Here is a 15733-nt window from a genome sequence, read left to right as displayed (position 1 = left end):
CAAAAAAATGCCAGGAATTCGGTCGGCCCAAATTAATGCCAAAAAATGGCCGGCCGGCCCAAAATAATGCCAAGGCTGGCCGGCCCAACAGCCCAGGCGCTTAAAAAAAAAAGACTCAGTCGCCACAAAAACATCGCCACTAAAGGGCTGCTACAGCATGTATACATATGTTGGAATTAATGATATAGTTTATATACATATGCTGGAATTAATCATACAATTATTATACATAAATTATACGTTAATTATACATTTATTATACATATATTACACAATAATGATATGATATTTTTTTTTTTTACATATACAATAGTGATACATATTATATACCATAATGATACGGTTTCTATAATACATTTTTTATACGTATAATACACTTTCTATACAAGACCGATACGATTTATATACACATGCCGGAATTATATATACACTTTCTATACAAAAATAATACATATTATATACATAAATGATACAATTTTCTATTCTATACGGGGCGATTTGCACCTTGTCTTTGATACACATTATATACACAAATGATACGTATTATATACAAAAATGATACATACCTTAGTGATTCATATTTTATACAGTTTCTATACATTACAGATAGGTACTGATACATATTTTATACACAAATGACACATATTATATATAAAAATCGCCTCAAACATTTTTGTGTTTGGGTTTTTATTTGAAAATTGTCTTATTTAAGTTTTGGCTAGTGGATGAGATTTATTTAATTGCTACATTTTGGGTTTGGAAAAAATTGGGCTAGAGGATGGGATTATTTGTGGCCGAGTGGCCACATATGTCCTTTTCTCTATATGTTTAGCATGTTTACAAATCAATAACTGAAAAATCGAACCGATAACACATAAATCTGAACTGAATCAACCGATAAACAACCTTATGCTTGATTTTGCTTTCTTTTTCTTGGCAAAATTATCGACCTCAACAGATGCAAAAAAAACTCCTATCAAATAATTTAAGGGCGAAATTGACACTTTTTCCCTTATTTTAGAGCAACCGTTATGTTATATCCCGTACTTTGTACGTCGGGATAATCCGAGTCAACTTTGATAAGTTAAGGACAAGATCATTTCGAGATATGAAGTAGAGACTTTTGTATGTTTTAAAGGCTTAGGTGGTGTATAATTTTATTGGTATGGAAATGTTAAGGAAACAATTGGGGTCAACTTCCATTTTTAGAAAGTATTCTATGTTTGGAAGGTGTATTATTACATGGAAAAAGAAAAAGAAAAAAAAAGAAGGAGAAAATAAAGGCCATGTGGCCGGCCACCTTATGTGGGCCATGGCCACATGGATGGCCAAAATATGGGATTAAAAAGATGACTTGGTCATCTTTTTGCTCACTTCCAAAACTTGGTAGAAAAATCAAGAAGCTTGGAGAAACAACAAGCTCCATTCGGCCAAGAGAGAGGGAGAGCAAGACAAGGAAAAAGTGATAAAAAAAAATAACTTTCTCTAGCAAATCTACTCTTTAGAAGGTGCTTAACAACATGGAGGGGTTGTTGAAGTAGCAAGAACAAGAATTAGTTCAAACAAGCCCTAGCTAAGTGGAAGAACCAAGTGAAGAAGGTATGCTTTAATCTCTCTTTTATATGTTATGCGTAGTTTATGAGTGTTGTAGCATGCAAATATGAATGAAAATCATGAAAAAAATGGATGTGAAAGTGTGGCGTCGTGTGTGTGTGTGGGTTGGCTGTGGTGGTGTGTGTGTTGTGTGGGGGTGGTGAGTTAATTGAATTTAACATGTTTGTGTGTTGTTGTAATGTGTAGAGAATGCATGAAACTCATGAGATAATATATGTTGATGTTGGGCCGTGTAGGGGCTGTTTGGTATGCAAGAAATGTACTAGTGTCACTTAGTATTTTGGTTGTCGTCGTCATGAATTCTATGACGTAAAATGAAGGTTAATAATCCAAGTGAAGTTAGAAACCGTGTGGGCTGATTTGAAGCTCAATGTGACCTTATTATAGTTTCTTGAAGTTGTAAGAATAATGTTGTTAAAGTGTGGTTTATGTGGTGTTGTTGGGTTGCAGAAGTTGCGGGTAGAGTAATGCTTTTGTTGGAGAGTTGGAATTATTGTGCGAGTTGCTTAAAGTATTCTTGAATGTTGTTTAGATGGGTTTTGAATATATGAACTTGGATTGAAAATAATTGACATGTTGTCGAAATATGTGGAGAAGAATTTTTAGCGATATAATGCGTTTGAATTGATTGGCAATGTTATTAACATAGTTGTTGGTATTGTTGTTGAAGAATTGGCCGAGTGGAAATCTCGGGGTTGTTGTATTTACAGGGGAGGTGCTGCCTAATTTTCTGTAGAATTAAGAAATAGTTTGGGATTGAATTTCTAAATACTTGTGGCTAATGGTTGATATTTGTCGACGTCGTGTAGACTTTGGAGAGCCGAGGCCTGAGTTTGGATTAGCTTAAGGAGCGGCCAAGGTATGTAAGGCTTCCTCTTTCTTTCTTTGGCATGTCTTAGACGTAAGGTGAATATCATACGAACCTCGGGGAACTCCACTCTTAAGATCCGAGCTTATATGCGTTTCTTCTTCGCTTCTTAAAGTTAATTCTCCTAATGTGGACAATCCAAAGTTCTTATGTTTTGATATGAATGAGTTTAAATGTTCTAAAAAGAATTGTGTTCGTAAAGGGGTTTCGTAACTACGAACTCCCGTAACTTTCGTAGACGAGCTCGGATCGCCCCGAAACCTTCATAGGTGATTCCATAAGACATAATATCCCCCAACTTTCATAAGTGGGCTCGGGCGGGTTTGACGCTCGTCCGTGGGCCCTCGAGACTTTTCTTGTACAGTTTTAACATTTTTGTAAAGAACTTAGCATGTTTGTTATCTTGATCCCCGAATATGATTACCTATTTATGTAACGAGTTTGAAATGAGAATTACTATGTATATGATTCCAATATGAAGTTATGATCCTTAAGGTTCGGTTTGATATGTGCCCGAGTGGCATTCGGAAGAAACGCGACTGGACTATTATAGTAATTTGTAAGTAATGAATTGCTTTGATTAATTTATTAAGTTTTTGTAAATGTTTGCATTGCGTATGATTTTACATGGCATATGGATATACGTATTTTGAGATGCATATAGATCCTACGATTCTGCTCGTGCACACTATTTTTGCTTCCTCCGCCGAGTCCCGGGCCGGCTATTATCGTGCGCACAATCCGAAGTATGATGAGCTTCCGAAGTATGATGAGCGCCTAATATGATATGATATGTTACCGAAGTATGATGAGTTTACGATATTACGGTATTATGATGTGTCCGTACGCCGAGCCCCCTGTGGCCGGTACCGTGGTTATATGATATGATGTGATGATGTGCGACGGAGATGCGGGAGATATAAAACTTCCGAAGTATGATGAGTTGTGGCGCCAGCGGGAGGGCGACCACGTTGTCCGCCGGGTCCTATTATGGGCCGCATAGGGTATGTGATGTGACATTATGATAATAATCTGATAATCTGATGATATTATAATTTGATGATTTGATAATCTAATGGTATGATAATCTGATGACATGATAATATGAGGACATGGTATGATATGTTGATTCTGTTCACCGAGTCCCTCACTAGAGGGCCGGGTACGATGTATGTGTATGTATATGATTACACGATGGCTATGTACGATGAGTATATGATTTCATTTACCGAGTCCCTCATTAGAGGGCCGGGTACGATATGCACATATGATGATATTATAATATGACGCTGACATACAGGATATATGATTCAGAGGCGAGTCTTTCGATTTTTCTGTCTTCTGATTTTTTTTTTATTACCATACTTGTTCTGTAAACCCCAGTTCGGTCATAACTCTGTTTACTTTATTTCATGCTTTACATGCTCAGTACATATTCCGTACTGACCCCCTTTCTTTGGGGGCTGCGTTTCATGCCGCGCAGGTACAGGTAGACGTTCTGGTGATTCATCAGCCTAGGGCATCCATTCTGCTATTTGGAGAGCTCCCTTGATCCGGAGCCTACACTTTTGGGTACAGATCTTTCTGTTATTTGTATATGTTGTTCATGGGTACGGCGGGGCCCTGTCCCGTCATATGGTTCTGTTATGACTCTTAGAGGTCTGTAGACATATACGTGTGGGTTGTGGGCGAGTTCTGTACAGTTGGGTTTGTATGCTTTATGTTCTTATGTTTTGATAGCCTTACGGCTACGTCCGTTATGTATATATATGTAACTATGTTTATATATATGTTAGCTTTGGGGCGACGACTTACTTTCGCCTGTGCTTATGCTATTAGTAGAACGACTATGGCTGATAGGTACGTATGAGTGCCCAGCTCGGGCACTAGTCACGGCCTACGGGGTTGGGTCGTGACACGTTACTAGGAAATGTAATCTTGAGCTACTTGACTAGTTCGAGGGCATTTTTATGCTAATTGACTGAGAACAAGGGCTTTTTTAAACAAAAAGGTAACGGAGGATAAAGTTGACCTATTTCAAATAGTTCCAGCATATTTTGGACATTTTCACATACAAAAATTCATGAACTTAAGCCACGGCTGAAGTACAAAGAGATTGCACGGTTTGCCCTTCCAATTGGCAGGTCTTTAATTTATGCCCTTCCAAATCGAACTTATGTCTAGCCGGTATAAACTTTTTAAGGGAACGAGACATAACTTATGTAATATTATGATGTTAAAATGTAGACTTATATCCCGCAAAAAAGTTATTTGCCTCGGGGGCCAAAAATTAAGGACCAACACAAAATAGAGACAAAAGTGCAAATGACCCCTAAAATACGAGTCCCAAAATCAGCTAAGCGAGTGCAAAAAATTATGCGGATTGCCCTTCACATGGGCTGGTCTTTAATTTTTGTCCCTCAAATCGGTGGTCTTTAACTGTTACCCCTAATTTTCATTTAATGAAAATTTGTGGCCAAAAGTGCCAGTGTTCGTGCGTCCATGAAATCATAGTTTCTGGTTCGAACCCCAGCAAAGTAAAAAAAAAAATAATAATAATAAAAATTGCAAGACAGTAATTTTATAAAAACTATGCCTATTCGGGGTAAAGTTATACATTAAGGCATACTTCTATAGAAATCATGCCTTCAGACACAGCTTCTATATAGAACATATATCTTAAAGCATAACTTTACCTCGAATATGCATAGTTTGCTATGAAACCTTGCCTTCCTATTTTTTTTTTTTTTACTCTGCTGGGATACTAAGATGTTATGCCTTAAGACATAACTTTATCATAAAAAGGCATAATTTGCTATGAAATCTTATCTTATAAACTTTATTTTTTTAATTCTGCTTGGGTTCGAACTCACAATGTCATGACATTTTCGGGCACTTTTTTAGTTGAAGAGAAAAAATTAAAGACCCCCCCGAAATAAGGAGATTCCTGCGAATTGTCCAAGCGAGTGGGCTCCAAAAAAAACTTCTTTTTGAGCGGATTGTCCGTCATTTGGGGTGGTCTTTAATTTTTGACCTTCAAATTGGTGGTCTTTAAGTTTTTCCATTCGCCTAACACATTAAAATTGTGGTTCGAACTTCAGCTCAATAAAAAGAAAAAACAAAAAAATTTCGCAAGGCCTCAAGGCAGGCAGAGTTTTTACAAATTTGACCATGCAAATTCTGCCTTAACGATAAAAAATTTAAAGACCACCATTTTGAGGGATAGAAATTAAAGACCACCCGCAGCGATGAACAATCCTGCAAATTGCCCCCAAAAGAATAGCTTGCGAATTGCCCTTCTTTTGGGGTGGTCTTTAAATTTTGCCCCTCATATTTGAAATCTTTAAATTTTGCCCTTCGGCTAAAATCAATGGGTTCCAGGTTCGAACCCCCACTCAGTCAAAAATTAAAAAAAAAAATCGCAAGGCAGAGTTTAAATTTAGCTATAACCCCACAGTCATACATTTGTTAAGGAATTACCAAAGTTATGCCGGATCCGGCATACTTATGCTTTAATTTGCCTTATAAGACAAAGTCTATGTCTTAAGAAAAAGTTATGCCTTATGGGGCATACTTTTAGTTGTACCTTAACTAAAGTCTGCTCCATAAGGTATAACTAGGAAAAAACTTTTAGTTAAGGCTTAACTAAAAGTTTGCCTATTAAAAGTTTGCCCATAAGTATGCCGGACCCGGCATAAACTTGTGAAAGAATTACCAAAGTTATGCCGGATCCGGTATACTTATGCCAAGTCTGCCCATAAGGCGTGAGTATGCCGGGTCCGGTATAACTTTAGTAATTCCTTAACAAGTGTATGCCAGGTCCGGCATACATGCTACCCAAACCTTGCCTTGCAATTTTTTTTTAATTTATGCTTGAGCGGGGGTTCGAACCCAAAATCTCATGATCTCTGCGTGAATGCTCAGGGTTGTAATGCGAAGGGCAGAAATTAAAGACCAAGACCACAAATATGAGGTTAAAGACCACAAATATGAGGGAAATAATTTAAAGACCATAAATATGAGAGTAATAATTTAAAGACCACAGGGGCAAAATTTAAAGACCGCTCAAAAAAATGAAGCGAGTCCGCCGTATCTACTGGAGTGCGACCCAAGCCCAACAAATTGCTTGCTGAATCCCGCTACTGTTGTTCTTGCTGCCATTTTATGTGAACTCAGGGGTTTACATGGAAATTTTTGAAAGGCATTTGTAGTTCCATTTTTTACAGTTTCTTGTTCATGGTAAAATTGAGCTACCAATAAAATAAAATTCCCCTTTTCCTCCCTGAATTTACTTTTATACAAATTTTTGAGTACATAATCAACAAATCTTCCAGCATATTACATCCCCGATTTTCTCTTACAGGTATTCCCACACACCCTTTTTTTGCTTTCGTTTTCTTTTCTCCTTTTTGCTAGATAGTGTGCCCAGAGGTGGAGCTACAGTAATTTGTGTTAGAAGTACACTTAGTATGTATAGATAGTTTATATAGAGCCAGTAATTTTACAGCTTGTTTGGATGGTTGTTACGTATCGTTTCATAATGTATTGTATTGTATTGTATTGTAGTCAGAGGCGAATCTGGGATTTCAAGAGCATGGGTTCACCTTAGTTTTTTTTTTTTTTTTTTAAAAAAAGACGCAAAAGTGCATTTAGTAGGGTTCGATCCCACAACGTTAAGGGATTAAAGGTAGCACTTAGCCAGTGCTCCGTTCGGTCTAGTTTGAGCATGTGTTCCTTTAGTTAATACTAGATATATTTTACGGATTATATACATAATATATCGAGTTTAGTCGGGTGCAATGTGTTCACATGACCTATTTTTTATACCTGGATACCCCCTGATTGTATTGTTTTGATGAATACTGTGTTTGGATAGATGTGACACCATTTGACTAGGCACGGAGTTTAAGAAAGAGATTTCGGGACAGACTAAAAAGGAAAGTGTGCCGCATAAATTGAGAAAGAGGGAGTATCATTTTGCGTCACATAGTGCTACTGTTCAGTAATTTGAAGAATTAATTTACAATATTATGAAGAAAAGTAGGGTACGAGGTAGAGTTATTATAAAAAAATAAAGTGGGGTAAGGGATAAAATAACATTATTAAATAATAAGCAAAGGCAAACTGAGAAAACAATAAGGTAACTATGCGATAACACCAAATGGGTCGTTACATAGAATGGGACTTTTCGTTGTTACATAACGATGAAGTTAACGGCTTTAGGTAATAATCAAATCGAACATTGTATTTAAAGTAATGATACAATATAACAGTTAATAACCATCCAAACAAGCTGTAAGCTGTCTTTTCTAGAATCCAGAATCCAACAACAACAACATACCCAGTATAGTCCCACAACGTGGGGCTGGGGGGTAGAGAGGCTGTTTCCGATAGACCCTTGGCTGTACCCGTTTATAAAGCTCTGTTACATTGAAAAAGTTCAGCAAAGTAAAGACTTCTGTATTGGAAAGGCATTTTTAAAGGATTAATAATGGGTTTCACTTTCTTGACTTGATAAAAATTATTGTCTTTCTTTTAGTTCTGCGGATGATGGATGTGGAAGAAACCTCAAGTTTGCCTCTGCCAGAAGCTTTTATTAATTTTCTGAATCAACATGGCTTGGATCCTTCTATATATACTGCCACTGAAACTACACCTCGTTATATAAGGTATTTTAGCAAGCATGTCTAATGCATTAGCTCGTTTTCTTTATTACCATTTCCAAATCTTGTTAGTTATTTAATTGTATTCACCTTTTGCTTCCAATGTCAATAAGTAAGGGGAGCATAGTGGTGATATAATTTTTTTTTTTTTGGTTGAGACAACGATGGTGTCTGGTCCAACTTGAGTGCATTTTGACTAATTTATCGTGTTCCCACTATTTCCTATTAGCAGAAATATCGGGTAACTTTGTTCATTAAGCCTTCGATAGATGAGAAGAAATCACATAACGATTTTTCGCATGATAATAAGCAAGGGAATAGAGTGGTACTCACTCCATCCAATTTATGCGAAGGTGTTTACTGCACAAAGTTTGCACAAAGTTTAAGAATGAAAGAAAGACTTTTGAATCTTATGGTTGAAAATAATCTGTAGGTATTTGTATGACTATAAATCATTTTATTAAGGGTAAAATAGTAAGTTCAAAGTTAAATTTTTACAAAATATATAAAGGTGTCATTCTTTCTTGGACTGGGATACTAGATAACTATGTCCACCAAGGCTTAAACAGATAGGAAGAGAACACCCAGTGCTTTTTTGCACGTGTTGGGATTTGAACTGTAGTCTCTCCCATGGTTCATTTTAGCTTTCATTGGGCGCTAGGCCATACCTTTAGATGCTTGAGTGGTGATACTTTTGAAGCTTATTACTTTTCAAAACAACCGTTTAGCATTGTTAGAACTTACAAAACCTGTCATAATCAGCCATGATCGATAAGTCTATGCTATGTAACATCTTATTTTTCATTTCAGTTGAAAAGTCTATACTCCTGTTCCTGTACCTTTTTGTATGGTTTTTCCATTATTAACTTTAAACAAGAGGGGACGCAGATAAGCTATGGGATGAAAGACTATTAAGCTTAGGTTGCACTTGTTATGGAGGACAACCTTTTTCAAGGAAACTTTTTTCCATGAAAATGTTTTACACATTTTCCACCTTGTGAACTAGTAACTTTTTTGAATCATTTTTCAGTGTTAGGTTGTGCATAAAAGTAGGTGATATATAGTTTTCTGACTGCGGGTGATAATAGTGTCTTTGTAATATATTTGAACATAAAAATAGACGACAATGTCTAACTGCGGATTGAAGCAAGTGGATTGTGTAATAGTCGGGCTAATTGCAAAGGAACTGTTTTTTTCCCATAGATAGATGAAGTCATTTTTCTCCTTCTGTTGGAAAATATTTTTCTTAAGAATGTACTTTCCACAAAATCAAGATTTTGAAACATAGGAAAATGATTTCATCAAGAGAAATATTTTCCGGAAGAGCATACACACTCTTACTATATTATAGGTATGCCTTCATGAACAACAACAACAACATATGCAGTGTAATCCCACAAGTGGGATCTGGGGATATGCATTCGCAAAGACTTGTGTAAAAGATCTGTGTTCAGACTCTCATGCTTGCACATTTTTTTCTTTCTGAAGGTTAAAGCCCGGCTATGGGGATTGTCTTGAAGAGATCGAAACTGATATTAGATGCAAGCTTGAAAAAGTTTGTTGGTTGCCCAATTTCTATTATCTTCCACCTGATGTTCGAATTGCTAGTTCGAAGGCATACCAAGAAGGGAAGGTGAGGCATTTGACTTTTGAAATCATGTCTCTTGCTAACTATGATACTTTTGAGTTTGAGATAATTATTCAATTTCCAGTATGTCCAAAACGCTCTTCATGAAATTCTTTTCCTTGATATCATCTAAAGATTAGTCCAGATAGAAGTTCGTCTCCTGTTCCTACAATAATATATACCTCTCTCTTTTTCCCTATCCCCATCAATGTCTTTATTTTTCTTGTTATTTATCCTGTAGTAATCAGCCTGATGTTGAACGTAACTAGTCTAGAGGTTGATTATAAGATATGATCCACTCTATTATAGTTGATGATTTTGAGTAATTGCTTTTTCTTTGTATCCAGATGTATGGAATTGATGCGGCATCCGGAGCTGCTGTGACAGCTTTGGACATTTCAGTTGGGGATCATGTCCTTGATCTTTGTGCTGCACCTGGTAACTCCTGACTTAAATATGGAAAAAGTAACTTCTATAATGGCTGTTGATTTTGGCACTTGGTCACCTCACATGTTAGTCAGAATTTTGGTTCAGGGCACACTGTTAAGAGATGGCAAGAAAGTTGTGAGTGAATTAGAAGTTATTATTTAGCAGTGTTTTGGATATAAAGAAAGCTAGAGAATTAGTGGATGCCTTTAAAAGTATATAACTAGTTGAAAGAGTCATTAATTACATTCGTAATCCGAGTTATACATATAGGCCATCTATCTAGAATTAAAATATTAGTCCTGTCTTTTAGTAAGAGTACGAGTCTAATTAATAGTAGATTTTTATTGAATATATTTAGTGGAAAAGTTAATATCTGAATGAAAATAGTCGTAGGAAAAAGTAATAGCAATCAGTATGTCATATCCATCTAAGTAGCTGCTGCACATATGAGACAAGTCAGACAACACTGTAAATTTAAAGAGGAGGACATTTAAAAAGAAAATAAAACCCATATCTGTGTTTTTAGTAAATTAAGTTTCTATGCACCACATGATTTTGGATTTTATGCTATTTAAACAAAAACGAATAGCTAGAAATCCTCTGAGCTAGGACTAAAAGCACATATATACGTACTACAATATCTCTATAAGACAGCTTTTACAGAGTGATCAAAGCTTATTTACTGAACAAATATTAGTGTACACATCAAAGCAACTTAAAGTCCTATAATGTATCTAATATATTTTTGGACAGGTGCTGGGCAAGGGTCGGAGAAGGCCATAGCTAAATGAAGTGTGTACTAGATAGATATGAATTATACATAGGCGTTTTTGCTTAAGTGTGAAATGTTAGAAGCTCGTAAACTTCCAAGTACCCTGTATAGACTTTTGAAACAGCATTTAGCCAATTTGTAACTCACTTAATTTCTTATTTTAGGTGCTAAACTTTGTATGATGTTGGACATTCTTGGCAGTTCGGGTTCTGTGACTGGTGTTGACATTGCAAAACATCGTTTAGCGGCCTGTAGAACCATGATACAGAAATACGGTCTTGGTGACCATTGTCGTCTTTTTGTTGCTGATGGAACCAACTTTTCCCTTCTTCCTGTCAGGGTCCATTCAGACTCTCCGTTGCAAAATGAAAATGGTAAAAATATTTTACTATCATTCAGTAACTTTTGGTTGCAGATGCTTCTTTGTTTCTTAATGATTTTTGCAAACTTTTTTGGTCATAGTCTTATTTAAAGGTATTTTGTTTTTCTATTAATCTAGCAGATGAATTTGCTTCCAGAGAAAATTCTGAAGTATATAGGGAGTGGAAGTCCCGCAGACCATGGAAAGAAAGGAAGAAGGAAGCTCTAGCGAGAGAAAAAGGTGTCTCCAAGCTATTCTCACCAACTCAAGAACCAGAACTTATATTTTATGGTCGGTATTCTGGGGTGGTTGGGATTAGAAAGAATGAATTATATCAAAAGATGCCCATCAGTGAGGTTTTGCAGCTCGGCTATGACAAGGTAAACCAAAATTTCGAAACTCCAATTGTTTACTATTAACCTTTAATTGTTTTTGCTCCGACTTGAAGGCTTATTTTCTTCTTCTAAAAACTTATCATCATCAAGTCAGGAATATTGTTTTGGTTCCTATTCAACAGTTTGAATGGCTTGAAGCCATTTTTGTTATATTTTCCTGAATAACTACTGACTGGTTTGAGTTTAAGTCAGGTTCTTGTGGATGCAGAATGTACCCATGATGGTTCTATTAAGCACGTTCAGAAATTTGAACAATGGGGCTGGACAACCCTCGAGCGCCGCGTGCTAGATGCAGAAAGAACCGATGATCTGACTGTCCTTCAGGTGCAGTTAGCTTGTTTTCCCAAACCTACAAATATATTCTGCCTTGAAAACACTCGACTGATTTCTTGCGGCTCACATAGCTAGGGGTTAACAAGAGCGATTGGCTCATAGCTTGTAAAGATTAGTATAGTATAATTTGGATAACTAAGCGTTGTTTGTGGTGAGTAATAGTTTGAAAATTGGAACTGCTTATAATAATTTGTCTGACCTCCTTAATGACAATTCTTCTCTCACCGGAAAAATTAAAAACCACAGTATAACAGTTTACCAGATTAATAAGCATAAAGCAATTTATGACTTTCCTAGAAATGTTAGGAGGAGGTTAGTAGTTGTATAATTGATGTAAAAAAGGGCAGCCCGTTGCACAAAGCATCCCGCGTTAGCAGGGTCCGGGGAAGGGCCTACCCTAATGCAAGCATTAGTGGTTGCTTCCACGGTTCGAAACCGTGACCTATAGGTCACACGGAGACCACTTTACTGTTGCTCCAATTAGTAGTTGCATAATCGATGTAGTTCAGTATATTTTGGTCTTTCTAGCTTCTATACCTTCTTGTTACCTTTATTAATAATACCATTACCATTTCAAAAAATAAAGATTAATAAGCATATCAAGAATTCCACTACTGTTGTTTCTTTTTGCTTTTATCTTACTATTTTGCTGTCAATATTTCTCTTTTCTTAGTATTTTCATTAGAGCTTCTTTCACTCTTGCATTTTTAACCCTGTTTTAAAACGCTCTTTTTGAGCTGAGGGTCTATCGGAAACAACCTCTCAACCTCACGCAGGGTAGGGGTAAGGTTTACGTATACTCTAACCTCCCTAGACCCCACTTGTGGGATCACACTGGGTATGTTGTTGCTGTATCAAGAATTTCATTGTCTAATTGATGGCTGATGCATTTAATTACTTGTAGAAGGTTTAGGATTTTGTGAAATAATAAATCCATGAGAATCTAAAGATCTAATTGAATGCATTCAACTTGTAATGTAAAGATGCAACTTTGCACCCCGTTTTTGATTTTGGCAGTTTCTAACTTTCTTGTTGAATTTCTTGCTGTCTGGATCGCGTGTATACTATACTTGAGTCTTAGATCATGGTCTAGTTCCCAAGAAGCGAGAGAACTCCAAAAGCAATATCTCGGGAAGCACAAGATCTAATCTTGCATGCATGTTATTGCGTGATAAGAAAAAAAAATTCAAAGTTTATTGCTCTTCAATATTCATAGAACCAGAATCATAATTAGGTATATCAAAATGAATTTAGTATGTCACTTCCAAGTTTTGCCATTAACTCTGATGCTTGTTCCAGGTCTTAGTAGCACTCTTCAACTGTAACTTTAGTTTGGGGTTGATTTTTCTATTGTGGGCTGCTAGGCAGTAGTTAGTAGATACTCTTTTAATTGGGAAAGGCTATTGAAGATGTCCTATCCCAGGCTTTAAATTTTCTTAACATTCAAGAGAAGTTGGTGTCTGCTTTCTATCATCACAAAAAGATAGAACTTGTTTCTTGTGCTATGTGGTTGGGAAGATTCTGCAGCTATATCTTTTTCCATGTAACACTTCTTACTTCTGGGTGATGGGCACAGTTTCTCTGTTACTCCTTCTTTACTGCCCTCAAAATCATCTCTGATGAATACATGAATCTTTCTGAATTCAGTGCCATGTAGTTAATTTCCATGTCTCACTGGAACTTTCCTATCTTGGTGCTTCATTTGTCATTCTGGGCTTTTCTCATTGCTCTAGTGTGGCTTTTTCCTAGTCTTTGCCTCAGTATTTTATTCGTTTCTTGCAGCTGCAACTTCTGACTAATGGATTCAGATTGCTCAGAGCTGGGGGAGTCCTTGTCTACAGCACTTGCAGGTGTCATTTACTTGTATCCGTTAGTTACAGATCCTCTTTCTTTTCATTCTATTAAATGCTCATAAACCCCTTTCCTTTATTGTTGTGGTGTGTACCAAATAGTTTAACCTTTGCTCAGAACGAAGATGTGGTCGAGCAGTTTCTTTCGGAGAACACATCTGCAGGTAAAATTTTACTTTTGTAATGATTCTAGAAACTGATAAACAATTAAAACAAATGAATCTAGAAACTGATAAATGATTAAAACAAATGAATCTAGAAACTAATAGCTTAAGGTACTTGTGATTTCATAAGCTGGGTGCTGGATATAATCGAATATATGGTTGAAGTTGTTCATTTTCCATGGCATATACCTATAGTAAAGTTACCTATCAATATATATACCTACCTACAGTAAAGTTGAACAGTTTGGAAATTGTGTTACTATTACTTTGGCTGGGGACTTCTCAATTAGTTGGCGGCGGATGCTTTCTAATATAAGTTAACAAGGTGAAAAAATTAACAAAAGCCTTAAGCAAGACGGGTTTTATTCAGCTGCTTGTAACTCTGATCAGTAGAGTTAAGAATTGCGTGAAAGACAACGTTGAGTCATATTCCTCGCGAATACAGGCTTTCCTCATCTCTGGCACCTTTTGGCCTATCAGCTCCCCCTTTTTTGTTTTCTTGATACAGTCAGTCTCTTATTTATTTGCAGAATTGCTAGAGATTACTGCTGCCAAAAATTGGCCATGCAAAAGTGGTCGGATACAGAAAACGTTACGGTTTGATCCGTTGACATCTAGTACGAGCGGACTCTTTGTTGCCAAGTTCACAAAGTTGGCCATTTAGTCGAAAGGTTTGTTCTAAACCTTATCCATGTTAGGGTATCATGGTTGGCTGGCAAATTTTATATTCTACTGTTACCTTTTTTGTTGTGAAAGAAACTCATTATCAAATGTTAATTTGAACAGGACGAATTTCGAGGTTTTAGTGATGTTGAAGTACCCTTAATTGGCTTTGCTATATACAAGTGTATTCGGTGTCCGAAACACGCAAGTTCGACTAATCTGGGTTCGCGCCATTCAAGGCTCACCGCGAGGCAATTGGATTACTCGAAAAACTTCTATGCAATTTTAATTGTAGTCTATGCACACGATAATATCCTTATTTAGGCTCAGTTTGTAGATGAAAATAGCTTCTTCTCTACAGATGGAAAGGAAAATCTGTTCCATCAAAAGTTTTTGGAATACAAATTTTTTTACAATATGTTTGAGAATTGAGGTGAAGGTTACTATAACAGATGTTTTGTTCTTAAAAAGTTAAACCATGTACGTGTTATAGACGACTCCTAAAATATGTATAGATTTTGTTTTATGTGTCATTATTTTGAAAAGAGTAATCATAGATTCATAGTTAAGAAACTATATAGCAGCGATTGTGTTTTAAAACTGAAAATAGCTCTAGCAGTTTGATGAACCAAAGTCTCAGCTAAAGAAACTAGTATTTCTTCCGTAGCAGAAAAATTGTCTAAAGAGCCTGTTTGGATGGGCATAAAAAAGGCAGCTTATACCCCAACTTATTTTTTTTGGCTTATTATAAGCTGCTTTTTTTTAGCTTAAGCCAAACGGGTTCAATTATTTTTTTGGGCTTATTTTAAGAACAAAATGGCTTATAAGTTCACAAACTAAACACTCAAAAAAAGTTCTAAAACGAGCTTATAAGCTAAGCCAAACGGGCTCTATATATGTGAAAACTAGAGAGTTTCTCTTTGCGAGATCCGAAAGTGAAGAATACATAGCATTCTATGGGTGCATACGATCAAATATTGATGCTCTCTGAGTT

General features: G+C 36.4%; 1 protein-coding gene across 1 annotated transcript; it reads left to right on the top strand.

Annotated features, from left to right (window-relative positions):
* The first annotated feature begins 6555 nt into the window (after positions 1–6555).
* LOC132036656 (rRNA (cytosine-C(5))-methyltransferase NOP2C) lies at positions 6556–15272 on the top strand. Its single transcript, XM_059427036.1, has 11 exons — positions 6556–6845; positions 8022–8151; positions 9634–9778; positions 10120–10210; positions 11138–11347; positions 11473–11714; positions 11922–12053; positions 13845–13912; positions 14015–14076; positions 14607–14747; positions 14863–15272. Exons 2-10 carry the CDS (start codon positions 8030–8032, stop codon positions 14738–14740), a joined length of 1206 nt encoding a protein of 401 aa, XP_059283019.1. The 5' UTR covers positions 6556–6845; positions 8022–8029; the 3' UTR covers positions 14741–14747; positions 14863–15272.
* Positions 15273–15733: the final 461 nt, after the last annotated feature.

Source organism: Lycium ferocissimum, chromosome 11 (genome assembly GCF_029784015.1).
Source record: "Lycium ferocissimum isolate CSIRO_LF1 chromosome 11, AGI_CSIRO_Lferr_CH_V1, whole genome shotgun sequence".
Classification (NCBI taxonomy): domain Eukaryota; kingdom Viridiplantae; phylum Streptophyta; class Magnoliopsida; order Solanales; family Solanaceae; genus Lycium; species Lycium ferocissimum.
Note: the sequence above shows the minus strand (reverse complement) of the source record. Positions and strands in the feature narration are given on the sequence as shown.

What these genes read in the sequence shown, in the direction of transcription:
- LOC132036656 (XM_059427036.1), top strand. Translation starts at nt 8,030, where the DNA reads ATGATGGATGTGGAAGAAACCTCAAGTTTGCCTCTGCCAGAAGCTTTT. An exon ending in AGGCATACCAAGAAGGGAAG is followed by an intron (nt 9,779 to 10,119) that starts GTGAGGCATTTG and finishes CTTTGTATCCAG; the next exon opens with ATGTATGGAATTGATGCGGC. An exon ending in TGATCTTTGTGCTGCACCTG is followed by an intron (nt 10,211 to 11,137) that starts GTAACTCCTGAC and finishes TTCTTATTTTAG; the next exon opens with GTGCTAAACTTTGTATGATG.